Source organism: Musca autumnalis, unplaced genomic scaffold (genome assembly GCF_047663935.1).
Source record: "Musca autumnalis isolate F117 unplaced genomic scaffold, ASM4766393v1 scaffold_4, whole genome shotgun sequence".
In the NCBI taxonomy this organism is placed as follows: domain Eukaryota; kingdom Metazoa; phylum Arthropoda; class Insecta; order Diptera; family Muscidae; genus Musca; species Musca autumnalis.
Genome location: NW_027411977.1, coordinates 119,632,047 through 119,655,297, shown reverse-complemented (window position 1 = coordinate 119,655,297; position 23,251 = coordinate 119,632,047). Strand labels below are relative to the sequence as shown.

The 23,251-nt window shown below is 34.3% G+C and overlaps 1 protein-coding gene across 3 annotated transcripts in view; it reads right to left on the bottom strand.

Moving 5' to 3' along the window:
* mv (lysosomal-trafficking regulator mauve) overlaps positions 1 to 23,251 on the bottom strand; it is an 88,471-nt gene that overhangs the window by 18,194 nt on the left and 47,026 nt on the right. For all 3 annotated transcript variants that reach the window (XM_073980739.1, XM_073980741.1, XM_073980740.1), the window contains exon 6: positions 13,928 to 17,009. In XM_073980739.1, the coding sequence (XP_073836840.1) occupies positions 13,928 to 17,009 (3,082 nt within the window). The remainder of the gene's footprint in view (positions 1 to 13,927; positions 17,010 to 23,251) is intronic.

Here is a 23,251-nt window from a genome sequence, read left to right as displayed (position 1 = left end):
ATTTGCATGACTATGTCTTGCATTGTGTCCAAAAATACCCAAAAAGTGAGCTTTGAAACAATTGTTCACATATTTATTCAAATATAAAATTTTCGATTTGTAATAAATTTAATATTAAAAAATTAAGTTAGAATATGTAGATTAAATTACTTATTATTTGTAATGACATTATAAATAATTATACTTATAATTTTGATACATGTATGTAGGTTGAAGTCATGGATAATTTTGAAAACTCCAATATGACGCTTGTGGAATATGGTAAGATTTTAGAAGATTATAGTGACTATCTTCAATATTTACTTAAAGTATTTTCTCTTTGTAGATCCATAAATAAAGGGAGATCGCTGTCCCAGTCGGCTGCAGTAATAAGCGGGGCGTGGCAAAGCTCGAAGAAAATGGTGACTTGCAAAACATACGTGAGCTTTATATTATAAATTTGTAATTTATTAAATTTTAATTTAATAAAAACAAAAAATTGGCACACGACAACATAAATGAAATTGTCTTTAATTGTGTCGTCAATGACAAATAGCAGGACAGTGTCTGTAAAACAGTCGTCAACGAAATAGGGGGTTTTTGTCATCGAAATCGTCACCGACGACAACTTCGCTTACCCTGTCGCCCAAGTTGTCGTGCATGAATACTGGGACACTTGTGTGAAAATGTCGTCAATGATCCCAAAGGGCTGTCTGCTAAGAGTCGTGAACGAATTGGAAATGTCGTGCACGATTCATCAATGTTGTCTTGAAGACACTTTCTATTGGGAAAATCATCAAATTATGAAATCGCGTCAATGATTAAAGATTTTCCTTTTACCAAAGAACGGTAAGTAAGAACAATTATATTAAGGAACTTTGAAAATTATTTAAGTTATTCTTTTAATACACACATATATGAAGGTTGAAGTTATGGAGAATGCTGTAAATTGCAGCGGTTTTAAAAGATGCGGCAGTGGTATATGGTAAGATTATAGATTATATATTAGCGCTTATTGTATTTATTCACAATGTTTTTTGCAGAATTCATAAATAAAGGAGGTCACCCCCTCCATCGGTTGTGATGGAAAATGAGGCGCGGATAAGTTCAAAATAGCTGGACCAGAGAATATTCAAGAACTAATTATTATTAATGTAAGATAAAAGTTGTAAAATTATGTATTTTTATAAAGTAATACAAATAAAATTTGACACACGACAACAAAACAAATTGTCTTTAGTAAGGTCGTCAATGACAAATAGCAAGACAGTGTCTACAAGGCAGTCGTCAACGAAATAACGGGTTTTTTGTCTTCGAAGTCGTCGTCTACGACAGCTTCGTTTACCTTGTCGCCCATGTTGTCGTGCATGAATTTTGTTGTTTTAGTTGAAATTAATTAAGAGAAATACCGGGGTAAAGATTTCGACAATTTTCAGAAATGCATACTACGACCTCGCGTACTATGCAGTAGTCTTGGGCAATCTCGTTCATTGAGCGGATCGATCTTTTTCATTCCGTTCACCAAAAAGATCCGGGTCGTTTACTTCGTTCGTTGGCTCTTTTTCGTTCAACAATACATTTGACTGTATTATTTTGAAGTCGTTCGTTCTCTGCTGCATATGGCTCCCTCGTTCTTTTGAAAATGTTCGTTCACGAATGACACAACTGTTTCTTGCTTGTTTGTGTGCTAATGGGGGTGGTTTTATTTCTGAACGTAGTGGTGGTGGTTTTGATATGAAAGAACCAGATGAACGAATGATGCAATAGAAAGATATGACCGAGATGTGCTACTGAATGAGGTGAGTTACTGAGCGAGAGTAGCTCTCTGAATCATTGTTTGTTTTGTGTGGAAATTTGTGCTGTTTCCGCTAACGCAGCGTTTGTTTAGAGTTTGACGGCAAAACCAATGCTGCTAATTTTGTAAGCAGCAATGACTCGTCCATCGGGGATCTAAATGAACGATATAAAAGAATGAGGTGGATACGGATCCGTTCATTCTTTTCACGGAATCGTTCCTTTGAGCCGGTTCGTTCATGAACGACGCAACTCTACTATGCAGTACTACTGTAGCATATTTTTTAAGGGGAAAATAATGCAAAAAAAAGACATTTTTATCACAATTATCAGTCATTTTTCATAAATTAAAGAAAGAAATGTTAGTTTTCTTGGTTCGAAAACAATTAATTGACAAACTGTATTTGAAATATGAATGTACCTATTTATTACATCATATAATCATTTGATTTCAGATGCCGATTTCCCGTTGATGATTTGAACTTTGAGAAGAATGTGTTTTATTTTACAACTAACGAGAAGCGTTAAACAATGTTTCTATATTTTATAATTAATAGTTTTTGTTTGACACTATTTCTTTTATTTGCAATTTTGTTTTTATGTATCTACGCGTCTCTTGTTGCTTTTGTGTTTGGTATTTCTATACAATTCAATAAAAAAGACCACCACCATTTATAAATGTGTGTATGTAGAAGGCAATGGGTCTCCCCTGAGCTTTAATTTACTCTCGGTCACCACCAGTTAGAGTCTATATTCACGGGAGACCCATTGACCCCCCGTTTATACATGCAAGTGACAGTTCGAAAAATACCAATACACTCACACATATTCACTGCCACACCAACTAACAACCTCACTGCCGACAAAGTTCCTTGTCAGTATACTGACAAGCAAAAGCTATCGCGGAAGTGACTTAGGCGTGTCGCCCAGGGCGATGGAAACAGTCGCGGCGATAGTCGCGGAAGGCACCCTGGAGTGCCCTCCGTTGTGAAGAAATGAACCACGCCGGCGTGTCGTCTTGGAAGTCACTCCAGGGACACTTCTGGAAGATCGTTTCCGCGATAGTTCTTGAAATTAAAATTTTTTTTTTTTTTTTATTTTTTTCTTTTATTTTTGTTTTTTATTAGGAGGATTGGCGGTTTTTATTTTTTAATTTTACTTATTTTTTTATTTTTTTTTATTTTTAAGTACGTTCTTTTAGAGAAATTATTCTTTGGAATTTCCACCTACATTAATTTTGTTATTTTAAAAATGTGATGTTATGCTGCCTGACTTGGGAAGCGAACCTGGACCTTCAGAGTGCAAAGCGAGTATGCTTACCACTGCACCACCGTCTCATTTAATACTCACATAGAAAATGTTCCATATTTGTTCAATGTGCTGGATCATGAAATAAATGTAAACAATCGCCTTAGAAGTCGCTCAGAAGTCACTCCGAAGTGTCGCCATACGCGATAAAAGTAATCACAAGAAGGCAATAGAAATTGTTTGTGTAATTCAACAACGATCTTCCTTGGCGTGTCTCCGGAGTGACTTCCTAGGCGAGGGAGTGAGTGAGTCACTTCCAAATGCTGGCAGGGTAATCAATGAAAAGGGCCCCACTCATTAGTCAGTCTGACTGCCAGCATTTATGGTAGTATGTGTAAATTTTTGAAATTTTGAGAATGTATGCGTGAGTTTTCCAAGACTGATGAAAATCAAAATAGTTTTGATTTCAAAATGAACCCCCATCAGTCTGGGTGAATTGTGTTTATTTTCAAATTGTCAATAAATAATTTTGAAAAACAGAAAATAATGTTGGTGTTGGAACACAAAAAACGTAGAATTCATTCATTTTTGGAGGAGGAATTCAAGATTTTTAGACTTGACTGATGGTTCGTGCTACACACTTGTCAGTCACACATATAGAAAGGGTTCATCGGACTGATGCCACAGACTGACTAATGAGTGGGGGCCTTAAGTGCTTTGAAAGTAACTTCAAATTTTTTCCGAACGTTTACACATGCAAGTGTCAGTTCGAAAAAATTGAAGTTTCGACTATAATATGTATACACAACTGTCTGCAAGTTACTTTTATGTGTAATCATTGGGTGACTTACCCTGGTGTATGTGTATGTGTTTTTGTGGATTTTGGGTTTGTATTTATATTTCATCCAAACATATGTTTGCAGGACCCAAACATATCCCGCTAACGACATGGACTAGTTCGGTATAGGAAACTCGTCGATTCCAAAGGTTACAGTAACTAGTTCCACTATAGACCCCTCACAGTGCAATCAACTGTTAACTTTTACAAGGAGATGTCCGCGAAAGTAACCAATTGACTCTCTATGCATTACCCGTAGATGGTACTGTACTAGTTCCAAGTTTACAGTCATATACCAGTTCTTCTGTATTTGTTTAAAGTTGTTGTGTATTCAATTTAAGAGTAAATAGCCACAACTGACACCTCGTCGTTTACTCCCTCTATAGATAGAAGAAGAGGGCAATTTGTATATTTCCTTCGTTTTCTTTTTCATGCCAACACAATATGAATAATATGTACGAACATGTTCAGTCCATGAAACACTACCTTCTGTTATAATATGTAAGTTATTAAGGACCGCTTAGGATTGGATTTTTCAGTGCTGCAAAATTGGTTTGGGACATATGCTAGAGAGGCCTTTTTTCCTCCGTGTAGATTAGTGCCGACCAAGAAGAACTCAGCCAGCATAACAGATAAGGAGTTATCGGAAATCAGAGCGAAGCTAAGACATATGAAGATGATAGAAGAAATGTATCCAAATATGACTAAAAGAATCACTCGGATTGACCGAATTCCTCGGATTGACCGAATTCCGGCGGAGGCCAAATCGTCGAAAGACATTGTGGGCACCCCGGTAAAGGCAAAATCATCAAGGCCGAGAACATGGCGTCAATGATGATCAGAGTTTAGACAGGCCCACGACATCGAGGGCTTCGATGCAATCGCTTAATATGAATGCCAGGTTGATGAGGCCCCCGAAGCCAGGGTCTATTTGGACCACGGAAAACATTTCTTGCCCGCAGACGTTGAAATCAAAGAGTGACACACATAGGCCCGCTGTGATGTCAAGATCGACGAACAAGTTATCACCCTCACCCAATAAGAGCCGACAGACTGGCAGACGGTTTGAGCTGCCACTAGGCTCTAAACGGCGGGAAAATTCCAATAAGTAATACTGTTCTACATCCATAAGGGGTGAAGCGAGGACGATCCTCTGAGGAAGCCTATCCCATTCCAAAGAGACCAATGGAGGCCCAGGCTGCTGGTTCGTCTGCTTACTCAAGGTGGATGATTGTCCCGGATGATTATCTAGTTGCAATAATTGACAGAGCTGAGCCCGAAGAGAGAATAAATGAGTCACTGGTTGCAGGTTGAAGGTCATTTGGGGAATATCATCCTCCCCGACGACGTAGATAGCAGTAAGGCCAAATTCGGCAAAGCCAGCATGTTCAGGTATATCAAAATCATCAATTGCATGGACGAGGAGTCAACGGCACTCCTTATCCATACTATTGAGAACTGGAATGCATCGTGGGAAGGCTTGACTAGAGGCAACTGAATTCTGGCCACGCTTATATACTTCATAAAGGAGGCTGCCTAGACTCTATGGAGATCAGTGATTAGCTCTCACCAATAATGCATTTCAAAACGAGTAAGATCTTGAGTCCAACTAGGAGTGACTGGACTCATGGAAGACCACTTCCACAAATCTTGGCCATCTATACACATCTGGCTCCTGCAAGTGCCAAATATTGAAATTGAGGAAACTGTGTATCGCCCACTGTGTCACTTCACCAATAAACTCGACAACTTCTACGCAGATTTATCTGCTCGAAAATGGCAGAACGAGTCCGGTTGCAGGATTTTGAGGCTTATCTGGCCGGTTGTATCGAGTCGTAGAACTTCTTCCTTATTAGTCGTTAGCAAGGCTGAGACCAGAATCGCTGTAGAGTTACTGCTACGTAGGATCCAGAACTTGTAGGTGGGATAGTACAGTCGATTACTGCAGACTGTGCGAAAATGAGGAGGAGACGGAAGCCATACTATGTCATTGTCCAATGTTAAACAACACAAGACACAGACTCTTCGGCTACTATGAGTTCTTTTCTGCCTCAGATCTATCTAGCATGACCTTGTTCGTTTCTCAAGAAGTCTTAAATGGCTATAGGGAAGGAATGCCGAGCGTCTTTAAGATTTAAAGCGAAAAGAAACATTTCCTTTTTATACCCTCAGCATTTATGCTAACGAGAGTATATACACTTTCATACGGGCAGAATGTGCCTCATCGAAATAATGTTTTAAGAGCCCAAGTTTTTTGGACGAAATCCCATTCAGACAATTTGGAGTTAATTTAGCCATGTCCGTCCGTCTGTCTGGCTGTAGCGCACGATAACTCTCGAACGGTTCAACCCTTCGGTCCAAAATTTGGCATTTGTAATATTTTGTCAAAACTTATTTAAGTTCGAAGATGGGTTATATCGGTCCACTCCTTCCGGTACCTCCTCCACAAAAGTTCGGAAATGTTCGAAAAATTTGTGCGCACGATAACCGATTTGGTTCATACTTTGCACATGTTGAAACTTATACCAGACGTAGATGAGTTTCCAATATGGACTCAATCGGTCCACTCCTTCGGGCAGCTGCCACACAATATTTCGGAAAAGTTCACTATAGGACCTGCTCTTGAATCGCTTTGATTTTTGCAGTAACAACTTGTAGTTTTGTCTAAATGCATTCGATCTGTCCGTAGATGAAAGTTTCAATTCACAGAGGCTGAGGGTATATCTCTGTCGACAAAGCCGATTGATACTTTTTTACTTTTTCTACTCTTAACACGCCCTTCATTCTTTCTTTTCTTGTCTATTTACAGGATGAACACAATTGACCTTTGGCGTCCGAGTGGAGCGGCTGCATTAATTGCAGTAGCGCGTCCCTAAACCTAAACATAACCTATTGCAGGAGCATTAAATGAGCGTGGTGCGGGTCATCCTAGACTCAACAAGTAAATTAATTCAGTTTCAGGCTGCGAGGACGGTTTTTATGTTCCGAGATTCAGAAGCGGACATGCAAAGGTCTTAAACTGAATTAATAGTCAGCTTGAATCAGATGATAAGAATAGCAGTTTTGACCAACTCTCCGTAAATTGAGCTGAATGTAACTCCCCTCTGGACGGCCTGGCAATATACACAGATGGATCCAAGAAGTAGAGTTGGGCAATCTGGTTCATAGGTCACTGACCTAGTTCAAAAACGTATGAGTATCGTCATAGAAACTAACTTGTGATATTGCGTATACGCATTTTTTATACAAACCACCGGTGTCCATTGTGAACTGATAGTTCAACTGAACTCTACTCAGAATGCATGCGATCACCCAACATCGAAATATTTCACTGAATGCTTAAATCTCTAACTTCAAGGTGTAAAGACATTGGCGTCGGAAACTCGAAAGAAATATTTAAAAGAAAAATGCCCATTGGGCTTCAATGCAATTTTTGGGATTTAATATTTAAAATCAATTTTTAAACATGATTGCACCCTTCGATTTTTTCAAAAAAAAAAAATATGTTAAACTACGTTCAATTACAAAAATTTTAAGCCCCATGTGGTAATGGGATTCGGACGATTACTATTTTTTCTGAATTTTTTAAAATTTGTCAATACAATTTTTCCTTTGTACCTTTGTCCAAAAATTATTATTTTATTAAAAAAATTAAAAGTTTCATTTATAAATATTTGTTTTGATTTTATATTTATGAATTTATCTCAAACATCTTAAAAACTGCGTCATTTTTCGATTTTGAAAATGCATCAGCGAAAATTCCTTTAAAGTCCACTGTGGATTTTTTTCTATTTTTTATGATAAATATATAATATATAATGATAAATATGTACTCTTAGCTTCAAAAATACAGGAAATACATATTTTGGACAAAGGTATTAAGGAAAAATTGTATTTACAAATTTTAAAAAATTCAGAAAAAATAGTAATCGTCCGAATCCCATTACCAAATAGGGCTTAAAATTTTTCGAATTGAACGTAGTTTAACATAATTTTTTTTTTTGAAAAAATCGAAGGGTGCAATCATGTTTAAAAATTGATTTTAAATATTAAATCTCGAAAATTGCATTGAAGCCCACTGTGAATTTTTCTTTTAAATATTTCCTTCGATAGCTGATAAAAAAAGAAACAAATCAAAAAACAGATGGTCCCGCTTGGACCAATATTAAAGAAGTTATGAGTATTTATTTGAACATAGTTCTTTAAAAATTCGATAATTTCAATAGGCGATATCTCTGTACCGTTGGTCAAAAAATAATTTTAAAATATACTAAAATGTTCTGTTGGCTAGTAGCATAAATTGAACCAAAAACAATTGAAATCAAAAATTACTTTTCTCCGAACTGTCAGATTTCACTTGGAATTCCCCATATATATATTAAAAAAAAACATTTTAGGGCGCAAATATAAGCGGACAAAACTAAAGCACCCCCCAATTTGAGGTACAACAAAAACTATTGAAATCAATATTTCGTTGCGTATCCTCTATTCTGGATGACACAATCACATCTTTTAGGCATAGAGATTACTAAATTACTTTGGTGGATATGTTTTGTGACCACTAGGAACCCTAAGTGCCAAATTACAGCTAACTCAGTAGGAAAATGCGGCTGAAATACCCAAAATACCGAAGATCGGAAGGTACCGCTATAAGGAGGCTATACCAAAACATTAGCCGATATTGTTCATATTCATCCAAAAATGATGCGTTCAAAATAATAGAAGTGATCATATACAAAAGGGAATTGTCCAAAAAACATTGTTAAACTTCTCCATTTTGGTCTATTTATACCCTACACCACACAGTGTTAAGGGGTATTATGTCTTTGTGCATTTGTATGTAACATACAAAAGGAAACGAAATAGACCCACAGTTCCTTTTGGGGATATACATATAATCACTTTCTGAGTCGATTTATGCGTGTCCGTCTGTCTGTCTGTCCGTCTGTCCATGTATTTTTGTTCGCAACATGCAGGTCGCATTTTTTGTCCGATTCAGCTGAAAATTGGGGACTACAACTTTTTTAGCCATTGCGCTATTGCTTTTGGTGAAAATCGGTTCAGATTTGGATATAGCTCCCATATATATTTTCGCCCGATTTCACGTATTTGCAGCACCAAACACGCTATATACGTCCAATTTTGATGAAACTTTGAATGTGTGACTGAATTTTGTCTACAAATAAGTGTGCAAAATTATATTGAAATCCGTCCAGATTTGGATATAACTCCCATATATATTTTCGGCCGATTTCACGTATTTCCTGTACCACACACGCTATATATGTCCGATTTCGATGAAATTTGGAATGTGTGACTGAATTCAGTCTAGAAATAAATGAGCCAAATTATATCGAAATCGGTTCAGATTTGGATATAGCTCCGATTTATATTTTACATATTTACAGTGGTGTAGGGTATCATATAGTAGGCCCCGCCCGACTTTGATCCTTTCCTTACTGGTTTGTATTTGTTTAACTTTGTTCGCATCCCAACTGTTAAATCATTAACAGAAATGTGGAAATTTGTTTTAAATTATTTACTGTTTACACCAACATTATAAATCGTCTTCAAATGTTTTGTTCAAAAAAATAGGAGTGTGGAAGAAAAAGGACAATAAAAATATTTTTAGTTGAATTTACGACCAAAACTGTAAATATATTAGTTGATAGTACAAAATCCAATATATTTGAAGTTTGTTTGAAAACAAAAGTCCTTTGGTAGTATCCAAAAACAGGCTATGTGGCGACTTTTCCCATAAATTTATTTATTTATTAGTCAATGGAATTCAATATCCTTACAGACTAAGATAACAATTCAAATATCAAATATTTAAATAATAAGTTTTAAGTATATATATTAGAATAAATGTGGTACACATAATTTTTAAAAGCTTCTTTTGATGTGCTAAAGTCAATACTAGGTTTTGACTCCCTTTGGAGCTGATTGTTGATGAAATTTAAACTCAAAAATGTGCGCGTTAATGGACCATTTCGGGCGTAATTAGTGCGGTGTAAAGGAACCTCAAAAATCTTCACAACACGCAGGTTTCTAGGAGGAACAAATATTGGTACCATAGACAATAAATCTGGCGAATCGATGTTACTATTAAGCAGATCAAAAACAAAACATGCAGACTGTAACTTTCTACGACATTCTACACTTTGTAATCCCAATAATAAATATCTGGATCTATATGGCGGTATTTCGATAGGAAACATTTTTTAGAGCAAATTTAGTAAATTTGTTTTGAATTCTTTCTATGCGTGAAATGTGAACATTGCAATGAGGATCCCAGACAATCGAAGAATACTCTAGTTTGGACCTAACAAATGAAGTATAAATCAATTTAGCGGTATTTGGATCAGAAAAATCTGCGCAATTTCTTCTAACAAAAGCTAGAACCTTAGTGGCCTCTGGAATGATATGGTCCATATGTGCAATGAAGGACAATGTCGTATCAAAAATAATTCTAAGATCACGAATAGAACTTAGTTTTGTAAGAATGTGATTGGATGGTATTGAGCAGTCTATAATAAGATACGTGAAAACATTTTGTGAGATTTGAATGAAGCTTATTTGTTTGACACCACAGGTCTAAATAATTCAAATCAGTTTGCAGATTATTAACATCTTGCAATGAGTGCACTTTGGAGAAAAACTTTAAGTCATCTGCATATAAAAGAAATTTAGAAGTGATGAAACAGGATGTAATATCGTTTATAAATAGATTAAAAAGTAGGGGCCCAAGAATACTACCTTGAGGCACACCCGAAGTTTGTAAATAAGGCCTAGATACGTAGCCTTCAATCTTCACCTTACAAACTCTGTCGCTAAGATAAGACGAAATCCAATGGAGAAAATTTGAATGGAAGCCCATATTCGCAAGTTTTGTAAGTAATATACTGTGTGATACTTTATCAAACGCTTTGCTTAGGTCTGTGTAAATGACTTCAACATTACTACCAGATTCGAGAGCTGATAAACAAAAGCTAGTAAAGAAAGTTAAGTTAGTCGTTGTAGATTTCCCCGCAAAAAATCTATGTTGATGTGGGGATATTGTGGTTTTGCACAAAAAATAGTATTTTAAAAATGACATGTTCAAAAACTTTGGAAGTACAAGAAAGCTTTGAAATAGGCCTATAACAGGTAACGTCATCCTTTTTCCCATTGTTGTATACAGTGGTTATCGATGCTACCTTCCATTTGTCAACAAAAACACCTTCAGTTAGGGACAAACGGAATATATGGGTTAAAACAGAAAAGATACTGAAAGAAATTTTTTTTCAAAAAATAAGCGCATAAGCCTGCATCATTATTAAAGCTATTTTTGATCTTATTGAATTAAATTAAATTAAGCACTTATTGGGCAATTCAGTGGATTTTATAAACAAAACCTTTATTGATTAGAGTCGTTTAACACTCTGGCAGTTACCTCAAACAAAACATAATGATTGGTATCCCATAAATTAGTGTATTTTGATCCATGAGTCAAGTTTAAGCCAGTTAAGAAAAAATTCCCAGTACGAATCTGGTCGCGAGCCAATTTTTTGTTGTTGCGGACAAAAGTTATGGCGGTTTTATTTCGCTTTTTAAGAAAGAAAATAATATAAAAACGCTAATTATTTTAATGAGCACAATTGTTACCAAAAAGCTCCTCGAAGTGACTTCAGCGAGTAGACTGCATAATACCTGCAAAATTTTACACAGAATTCGCGGAGTGTACATAAAATTGATAAATTATTGAATATAAGTCAACTTTTTTCAAAATTAAGGCCCATTTAGTGGTCATAAAATTACATAAAAATTTGTTGTGGATCAAAACTTCACGGCGAATCAAATGAGACTAAAATCATACAGATTGATATTATAGTTTCGATGTTACAGTATTATATAGTAGAAAATATTGGAAAAATCTATAGGAATACCTCCTTTATTTTGCTTAAATCTCGCAATAAAATAGACGGATTTTGCTTTATAGACATTCATATTAAAGGTGTCCCATTGAAGAAGATTATTGGATTGCTGAGGATATAATTTAAGGCTTCTGAAATGGAAATAGAGGTCAAATAACCCATTTTAATTTATATGAATTTTAAAATACGTGTAATCGCGTAATTATCAAAACCATTTTGTCCGCATGTGATTCTCATGTACAGCAAGACAATATCTTTTAATTTGTATATATTTTTCGAAATTTAATTTGAAGGTTAAGATGTAGCATCGGTTGCATCTTAGCATTAAAACACCTATAAAATATCGCTAATTTGCGCAAAGTGCATACAATTTGTGTCCGCATCCGATTTCAATGTCCACCATAAAAATCTGCATGGATATATATATATATATATATATATATATATATATATCTATGTATTTTAAGGCGATCAATCAAGAACCGTGGATGTAGCATCACACACTATTTTTTGGGATAAAATGAATGTACCCCCCTTATCAGTGAAGTTTTCAAATCTCTGCTTCCGCTAAAACGAAGATGCTGTACTAGTTGTTTCATTGCAGTGGAAACGAACCGCAGGTACGAGGAAATCGAATGACAATTCTAAAAATTAGGCCCGAAAAATAGGATTTTTATAAAAATGTTCGCACAAAATTTCAGCATTTGGATGAAGATTTCTATGAAGCTGTGCACACTACATTCACAATAGTCGTATCAAATAACTCAGAATCGCGAGTTCTACAATCCTATATATGACTTTTTGAAAAACCTGTTTGTGGAATGAAATCAGAAGAAAAATTCAAAAAAAAAAACACTGTAAATCTGGCTTCAAAATGTCAGCATCATTTAATGGTAGAAGCCAATCAAATTTTGAAAAGAAATACATTAGTAAGATGATCCTTATTTAGTTTGCTTTTACTTTTACTTTGACAGGAAACTTGTGGAAAGTGTGGTTTAATCACAAATCGAGAGGCTTCAAGCCATTTTTACCCATTTTTTATTTTTTGGCACGTCCAAAAACATTTCATTTTATCGAAAAATATTTAATTTGTTTAATAACTTATAACTTATTATTTATCTTACTATTATTCATAAACATAGTGAGTTCTGTTTGGAGTAGTTTAATATCCCCCCACGCACTCCTTCCTTGAGTAGTTTTTATTCAATTATTTTAAATTAAAAAGAAAAGTTTCTGTAAGGAGCTGTAAAATTTAAAAGTCTTTTTAATCCTAATTACGCACAGTATTTTGTTTGCTTTGGAGTAGTTTAGCATCCCGTCCTTCATATTTTTAAGTAGTATACAGCCCTAAGGTCGGAAGACTGGGCATTAAAAATTGAAATTGAAAAAATTGAAATTAAAAAAAATTGAAATTGAAATTACCAATTTCTTTTGGATAAGAGCATAACACGGTTTCAGTGCTAAGAAGGAAGAAGCTTAAAGGTTATAGAAAGTTGTGTGGAGACTGATTGCTCCCAATTACTTACCGCCATCGAGTTGACTCTAATCTTTCGACTACCTCAGAGCATAATTTCCCGACTATCTTGGAGCTGACAGCAATCCCACGTAAACCTTCAAGCCGACAGCCATCATCCAAATACTCTCGACCCGACAGTAATCGACCGATTACTTTTGAATTGACGATTACCATTGTTCTCGCCTCTCGAGTCGATTGCCATAAAATCGAAAACTTTTTATTCATAAAATAGAAATAGATTTTTTGGAATCCAATCGATATTTTCAAATTACAATTGAAATGTTTGTAATTTCAGAGGAAATTATTTGCATAATGTGTGAAAATGGGCATGTGTTCAATTTTAGCTAAGAATAAAATAAATTACAATTACAGTTTTACGCTGCATTCATCATAATAACCTGTTGACTAGTGTAACAAAATACTTCGCTATGGAATACATTCTAGCCTCGATATTTGCCGTAAATATTTCGCAATTTCAAAGTAAAATGTTCAATTTGTATGGCTTCTTTTTGTTCTCAACCAGCTATACAAACGGCATGCATTCATTCTGTTTAAATGTACATGACACTATGCATACATACATATTTACATATGTTTGCATGCATGGTATTCATGCAATATTTACAATTCACTTACCTTCTTCATTCTGATAGCCCTTTACACAAATGGCCATGGTTGCTTCGAACAATTTTAGCAACAACTTCTTGCAATCACCGTGCGGGTCAAACAATGGCTGCAAATCTTCATCAATGTCGATCTCCGTTACTGTTGGCGGCGACGATGATGATTTATACAAGTCCAGAAATGAATTTGAACGGCTGCCAGTGAAAATTGAACCGAAAATGTTGAATAGCTTATTTAAAATACCTTCATTTTCCGTATCGTTGCTAAGCAAGGCTGATGTGTTGCTTGTTAATGTTCTGTTGGGGTCACTGGCAGAAGCAGAAGAATAGTTGAAATAATATAACTTCTGGTTTTGGTAATGCTGACCGATTGCCGAGACTCGATGTTGATTATGATTTCTTATATCAAATAAAATAATACTTTCATTAAGAGAATTGTCCTCGAAGGATTTTAAACGGTGACGTTGTTGTAATTGTTTAAGAAACGAAAAAGGCGTTGTATGTTCGTTAAAATTTGTAGCATCCGCGTTATTCAATTGTGCTGTTGTTTGTGATTCACTTGAATATGTACTAAACGTGAAATCTTCAAATAGTGGTATTGTGGTCGTGATGTTGCTGCTATCTATTGTCGATGATGATGATGACGATATAGTGGAAATTGACAACGCTGCCTTTGGTTTGTGAATTGAATCAATAAAGCCTTCTATTAATTCCCAAGATGAATCGAAATCTTTGTTCGCTCTACTATGGCCAATGGTAATTGAGGTTTTCTTGCCGCAACACTTTTTGGGGGATAGCATTAGAAAAGCATTCAGAGCATTACAATTTAACTGTAGTATATCTAAAATTGTCTTATCGCCTGGTTTAAGTGTTATATTGGAATTAATTTCAGTGCTAATTGATGATTCGTCATCTACATTTTCCCTTTGATCATTTGGCTCCTCGTCTTCCTCTTCTTCGTGGGCAATGGAGTAGATTTTGGCAAACTCATTGTAAAAATATTGACTAGTTTTGAGTAGTTCATAGTTAAGTGTCCATTGTAGTGCCACTATGTGTAGGATATCCACAGTTTTCAATTTGAAATCGTTGTCTGATTGCGTTAACGCACCACTGATTACATTATCTAACCAAAAATCTTTACTATAGCTTGTGTTCAATTGTTTTACTCTTTGTATTAGTCCATTGAATAATAGTTGAGCTCTTTCTGAACTATTAAATTGCAACGTTATCAGTCTTCGGCTTAATATGGATTGCTCTTGATTAGTATCAGCCAAAAATGTTATATTATCAATACCAATCTTAATGAGATCACAAACGCCTCTTATCAGAAAAGGTTCTTCTAACAGATCTTCCAAATGGCGAATATTTTCCTCATTGTAGAAGGCTTTTATAAGGCGAATATCTCTTAAATACATGGCAAACACGTTAAGACATTCGTTTAAAAGTTTGTTATATTCCTCTCTTAGACCAGTGTCTTTGTGATTTATAATCAAATGTAGTTCTGCTGGACCTTTTATATTCTTTTGGCTTTTGTTAGAGGCAGATGATGCTCTATGCCAAAACTTTAAAGTATGCTGAGGAGAATGAGCACTTCCATCTTTCTTGCTAAAAAGTTTCATTTTATAATTTCGGAAAATGGGAAGTACGATTTCAGCTAAAATTCCTGATGCAATGTCATTTGTTAAAAGATGTGACAAATGCTTTAGGTGTTTCAGAAAAAATAATAGGTTTGTTAAATCTTTCTCAGTATTTGCCAGTTTGCCATAAAAGGTTTTGTATATTTGTAACAACCCCTCATGGAATTCGGATGATTTCAATTTCACATCGCATTTTGGACATCCATTAAAGTTTGTTTTTGACTTGGTGGCATTGTGGGCCATGTCATGAGGATATCTCAGAAATATAGTGGATATTAATTTGTAATACAGAAATTTATAGGCACACTTCTGGTAATATGTGGATAAACTGCTAATTGAATTCAAAATTGTGTTGTAGAGAGACAATTTGTAATGGCAACAGCATAGGCCGGATCTCGCCAAATACAGTACTGAGTGTTCTTTTAATTCCGTTGGCAAGGCTGGTAGTAAAGTTATTAGAATATTTTGAAAATAACAGGTTAATCTGGGCAACGCTGACAAGCAATGTACTTGTTTTGTTTTCAACCGGCGATTGCTTCCTGTGCGTGTTTTCCCCACATTATGATTGTGGTTCGAATAAGAGTTTTGCGCAGATGCTGTAGACACTATTTGATCGTATTTCTTTAGATTTTCCACAATTTTTAAAAGACAACGAAATATAATTTGAAATAATGTCTCCACTTCCTTCCCGCCATATTCGCCTGGTTTATGATGTCTCAGCAAATCATCGATTGTCGATAGGCAGGTATCAATTACTGTTTCATCAATAAATTTCAAATTATACAAATTAATTTTTGAGTTCCATAATGATTTTTGTGTATATATACAAACTACATTGTGGAGTATGGCAAATATGAGATATATAAGCGCATATAGTAATTTAGGAGTTTCACCATTACTTTCCAATGCAGCGATCAGTTTGGCAAAAATACACTGGAACTGTATGTCGTTCAGTCCATGTTCGGTTAGAGCAAATAAACTACTCAAACACAACTCATTCAGTTTTAGCAAATAACATTTTATAATTTCAGCATTGTGGTTTGACGAAAACACATGGTTGTCCACTCTTAAACAATCCAAACTAAAATTGAGTGTCAATATGAAAACCGATTGATCGGAATGCAAGCTATGTGTTTCACTTTCGATGCATTTCATTAGCAGTTGTATAAGAAGCAATGCAATTTCATCACTGGTTTTTGTTTGTTTTATAAAGTTTTCATAGTCTTGCGGAAACTCCTGTGATGTACAATGTGACGAATTGAGGTCATAGTGCCTATCTATCACTTTGTTGTGTTCATTGGGAAAAGATTTATTGTTTGTTTTCTGTGACAATTGTAAATTACCAATAAAGGCAAAGATACTACAGTCATCATTTAAAGTTTGGCATTGTTGATCCCACGGACAATTGGGAAACAGATTAATACAAAGATTACAAAGGCCATTTTGAGAGGCAACCAACTGAAAAAAATAAAAAAACAATAATGTATTATTAACAAAAAATCATATTAAATCATGCAGCAATTAATGTTAAAATCGCAAATATGTACTAAGTTGAGCAATCTACACCATTTTCACATGTAATTCGAAGAATTTCAGTAGTAATTTGATTATTTCATTTGAAATTCGAAATATTTCACTTGTAATTTAAGAATTCCAATTGAATTTCGAATTATTTCATTTGTAATTTGAGAATTCCATTTGATATTCGAATTATTTCATTTGTAATTCGAATTATTTTATTTGTATTTCGAAATTTTCCATTTGTAATTTGAATTTTTCTATTTGTAAATCGAATTTTTTCATTTGGAATTTCAAATGAAGAAAATTCAAATTACAAATGGAACAATTCGAATTACAAATGAAATAATTCGAATTACAAATGAAAAAATTCAAATTACAATTATATTTTTCATTATTCATGATGTGGAAAAGCATAATCTGATGAGTTTGTTTAATTCTAGAGGAAAATTGAAGGAAATGGAATGGAAAATTGGTCTATATTTATCATATACAGTATCGGCCAAAACTAAAGCACCCCCTCAGTACATTTTTTTAAATGATAATTTTTTTAAGAAAACTAAATTATAGATTTGTTTTTTATTTTTCTTTTTATTTATTTATATCTTTATTATTGGAAAACACAAAAAAGGGAATTCAGAATTTAATAAACAAAAGTTAAAATTCAAACAAACATTTTAGGTCGCAAATATAAGCGGACAAAACTAAAGCACCCCCAATTTGAGGTACAACAAAAACTATTGAAATCAATATTTCGTTGCATATCCTCTATTCTGGATGACACAATCACATCTTTTAGGCATAGAGATTACTAAATTATTAATTATTGCAGGCGAAATAATTGATTTTCGGAAAATTTAGCTTAAATCCTCATAATACTGAAAATCGGAAGATATCGTTATATGGGGGCTATACCCAAACGTGGACCCAGGTACACGATCTTTGGTGGATATGTTTTGTGACCACTAGGAACCCTAAGTACCAAATTACAATTAACTCAGTAGCAAAATGCGACTTAAATACCCAAACAACCGAAGATCGGAAGGTATCGCTATAAGGAGGCTATACCAAAACAATAGCCGATATTGTTCATATTCATCCAAAAATGATGCTACAGCATCCTCTGGTCAAATACATAATCGCTTAGGTTTAAAAATTAGCAAAAGAACGATTCACAGAAGAACGGTAGACGCCGGCTTATTCAGTCGACGGCCATCAAAAAACCTTCCGCCTCCATGTTTTATAGTGTCTTTGCAATATTTAGGATTTAACAATTGCCCATTTGGTCCACGCCTTTTACCACCTGAATACTTTAAATTAAACATATATTCTTCGGAAAACAGCACAGTCTCCATTTTTAAATGGTTTTATTTAGCTCACCCCGTTTGTTTTATTATTTATTCTTGGGTCAAATTTAGTAATTCAAATTTCACCCTCTTCCTGTCAACCGATTAATCTGAAATTTTGTATACACTTTGGATTTTGGTGACAATACAATTATGTTTATTCATTATCATTATAAATTCAAGATGGCGGCCGCTACAAAATGGCGGATAATTTATGTTTTATTTATCCCATAAATATGGGTATCAAATGAAAGGGCTCAACAAGCAGATTACAATATACTATAAAAAATTGAAATGCAAGATGGCGGCCGCTACAAAATGGCGGATAACGTAGGTTTTATCAATCCCATCAATATGGGTATCAAATGAAAGGGCTCAACAAGCAGAATACAATACACTATAAAAATTGAAATCCAAGATGGCGGCCGCTACAAAATGGCGGATAACGTAGGTTTTATCAATCCCATCAACGTGGGTATCAAATGAAAGGTCTCAACAAGTAGAATACAATTTACTATGCAAAATTGAAATCTAAGATGACCGCCGCTACCAAATGGCTGATAACATTTTTTTTTTATCAATCCCACCAATATGGGTATCAAATAAAAGGGCTTGACAAGAAGAATACAGTGCACTATACAGTACATCTTATACACCCGAAAGCCATACAGTTTCCAGCTAAGTACAATTACGGGACGGCTGAAAAAAGAATTTTGCCTTTAATACTATCATGGGCTTCTACAATACATAAAATGCAGGGCAGCACTATGGATCACGCAGTCGTATACTTAGGTGCGAAACTGTTTGAAGAAGGTCAAGCCTACGTGGCTCTTAGTAGAGTAAGATCTTTGCAGGGACTACGTATAGAGGAGTTGGACTGCAATAAACTAACGGGCAAGAAACCTTGCAATAATGAAGCACTAAATGAATTAAACAGAATGCGAAATAAAAACTAAAAACTAGAAAATAAAAATAGGTAAAAAAACTTTTTAAGTTAAACGGTTTTATGTTAAACATACATTGCAATGTTTAAGATAAATGTACTAAAAACTAAAAAATAATAAAATAGATACAGTCGTGGGAATTATAAACATATGCATAGACTAGACTAAAATAAAACCGTGGGGCACCTCAATCGTTAATTTCGTCGTTAGGCAGTTGGCCCGCAGACGGTGAGGAAATTACTTACTATTTTCTTGCTCATGGAAATTCCAATAGTTATACACTCCATGTAAATAAAAGAGATGTTTCAACTAGTTTATCGTTGGACATTCACACTGCTGGCTGGCGAGGAATCGTTTCACTGCTCGTAGTTTGTCTTTAATCGACAAAGTACTACTCGCTCACCACTATGAAACCCTAAAATCGAGCTTGCTAGCTTGTTTGCACATTCTATCCCTACTTATCACACGTCCATCGCTGTCGGTTGAACAACTGCCTAATTATAGTGTAACATTACAAAACGAACATTTTAATCAACGATTGTAGACAATTGACGTGCCCCACAGTTTTATTTTAGTCTAGTCTATGCATATGTTTATAATTCCCACGACTGTATCTATTTTATTATTTTTTTGTTTTTAGTACATTTATCTTAAACATTGCAATGTATGTTTAACATAAAACCGTTTAACTTAAAAAGTTTTTTTACCTATTTTTATTTTTACTCCAGTTAATTTTTAGTCAATATGAAAGTTTTTTTTTTTTTGTTGATCGTCGACTGAATAAGTCGGCGTCTACCGTTCTTCTGTGAATCGTCCTTTCGCTAATTTTTAAACCTGAGCGATTTTGTATTTGACCAGAGGATGCTGTAGCAACATTTTTGGATGAATATGAACAATATCGGCTAATGTCTTGGTATAGCCTCCTTAAAAAATAAATTTATAATTTTGTTTTCTTAAAAAAATTATCATTTTAGAAAAATGTACTAAGGGGGTGCTTTAGTTTTGGCCGACACTGTATACTTCACAAATTACCCAATTTTGACGTATATGGTGGTGTTCATATGACCTGAAATGCTCATCTTGACATTTTTCAGAGTAGAAGCGTTTGAAAAATATTTTCTATTTTGTATGCAGACTCTTAACCTGATAATATTGACCTTCGTCCAATACATAAAATTATCATCATCGATATTTGAACAGATATTCGCTAGATATTATACAAATTCCTAATATATAATACGTATATTCACCAAAAACTGTGTCAATATCCTCTTAATTCATGTCCAATCTTCGAATAATAATATAAATACAACATTTTTCACAACCCCGAATGGCCCAATTTCCCTTTGTATTTCATTGAATACCACTAACCAGCATTTTCGACTTCCACTAATGTAACCACTTTAGAACCACAATGGCCCAACGTTGCCCACAGCCAACTTCCAAATTTCAAAAATTTATAATTACTAATTGGAACGGTAAATTGTATGTCTGATTTTTTAATTTTATTACATCAAAGTCTCAGATTTTTCAAAAAATGTTGCCCACAATTATTCTATTCGTTTGACATTTAACGGCATTTTATAAAATCACTAAAATATTTCATGCCCAAATTTGTACTCGACTACTTATACTTAAACAAGCATAACTTCGCCAATCTAGTTATTTATTTGAAAGTAATATCCATGTTTTTATTCTTCTGAAATCAATCTACCGACACCCACTTAGTATATATAAATATCTCAAACGGTGTGGGAAATACGCATACACAAACATGCAAAATTGCCCACAGGCAACATCGGGCCACAAAGAGTTAACAAGTCGTGTTTAATCAATGTGTCAAACAAATTATTTTGTTAAGTATACTCTACATTAAATCCTTATGAAAAGAATTTCGATACATATTTCGTTTTGTGAAGATTTACTTGGCTGAAAACACGTTTAACATTTGCTGGCGAATGTGGTAATACCTATCATTATTTTCTTTAAAAATGTTGTTATTATAGGAAAAACATATGAACCATCAACAAGTTTCAAATCATATATTAAAATGCGAAATAAAACCGTTTCATTATTTTCAAATATTTGCTCAAAATCCAAAAGCTTTAGTTCACGAAATTCTGAATCCAGTTGTTGCTTTTCCTTCTTGTTGACAAAATGTGAAGATCCGAAAAATCAATAAAACTATTTTCAAAATCAAATCTATTAAACTTTTAAAATTTCTGCACAAAGCTCAACATAATGCAATTAATTGCCTTTGTTCCTTTATAAATTTACCAAAAAAAAAAAAAAAAAAATAGGAGATTGTTGCAGTGCAATTATATGCATATTTTGCTTGTTTCCATTGAATTCAATTTGGTTCTAGTTAAAAATTCCTTTGCATATGCACCCAAACCTATCGTCACCATTGATGAAATCTGATACATTAAGCTAAAATACATGTTCTGGCAAAATTTCAAGCTTCTACGTTCAAAAATAACGATTATTGTTTAACAATTAATTTTTAAACTCAGCTAAGTTTTTACAAATTTATATTTTACAACTTTTTTTATGACTGCATTAGCAAAATATCCAAAAATCGTCATTTTTTGGGTAAAAATCGTCAATCGTCATTTATCATTTTTTGACCAAAAAATCGTCAAAATGACGATAAATCGTCAAATCTGGCAGCCGTGCTGCGTATTGAACTAGATTGTTCCACATAGTTTATTTCCCACAACTCTAGAACTAGGCCTCACAGTGTCACGACCGTGGCCAAAAATGGTAAAAACTAAATACTTCGTTGAACAAATTTATTGATGGGGAGTGATAGAAAACATATTAATTAAAAAGAATCTGAATTTTGGTACTGATACGTGAAGTAGTTTTTGCTATATGAGGATTTAAATCCGACAATTTTAGTTAATACGTATTTTTGTGTGTTTTTTTCTAAAATTAATAAATTATATTATGCGTTAATATTTAAAATTTAAAGGTAACGGACGCTACAAAAATGGTTCCTAAGTTCTCTTGGGATGTAATAAACTTGGCTACACTTTTGTTTGCATGTAAATATTAATCATATGGTGTTTACATTTACCCAAACATGTATTACTAAGTTTATTACTTTTCTGAAGCAAATGTTAAATTGAGTGGAGTGGGAAAAAAATTGTATAAAAGTGAGTACTTCAAATATATCAAGGTCCCAGCTGCAGAGGTTTGCAGATGAATGTGTCATTTCTCTTTTTCAGCGACCACCTCACTGAGCGGATACCCCCTTTTTTAACAAATCGTTTTGCGGTGTTGGCTATAGCGCGAAAACGAATGAACCGATCATCATATATTTTTGTGGGCTTATTAAGTACCTAATAATCTTGCTTTAAAACGAGAGAAATTTTAAAAATTTCAATTTTTAAAAAAATTTTTAACAGCGAAAATCAAAATTCGATTTTTTACAAAAAATTTACCGATTTTTGACCACTAATCGGTCAAAAATAAATTTTAAAGGAATATTCTCATATATAAAGACAAAAGTTTGATATATTCAATATGCTCACAAACAATATGAAGATTAACTACCAAATTTCAATCATATCGGGTGGATATTGAGGCCACAACACTCAAAATACCGAAAATGAGGAGGCACGGTTCTATGGGGGCTATAGGAAGACGAGGACCTATACCGACATATTTCTGGTGGAAGGTTATGAGTCCCCCAACGGAGACTTAATACCAATTTTCAGCCATTTCGGTGTGATAATCAGGCTAAAACCTCCAAAATACCGAAAATCGGGAGGTACCGTCCTATGGGGCTATATGAAGGCGTGGACCGATGCAGACAAATTTCAAGGTGAAGGTATAATGCCCCCTACGAAGACTAAATACCAAATTTCAGCAATTTCGATGTAATAAT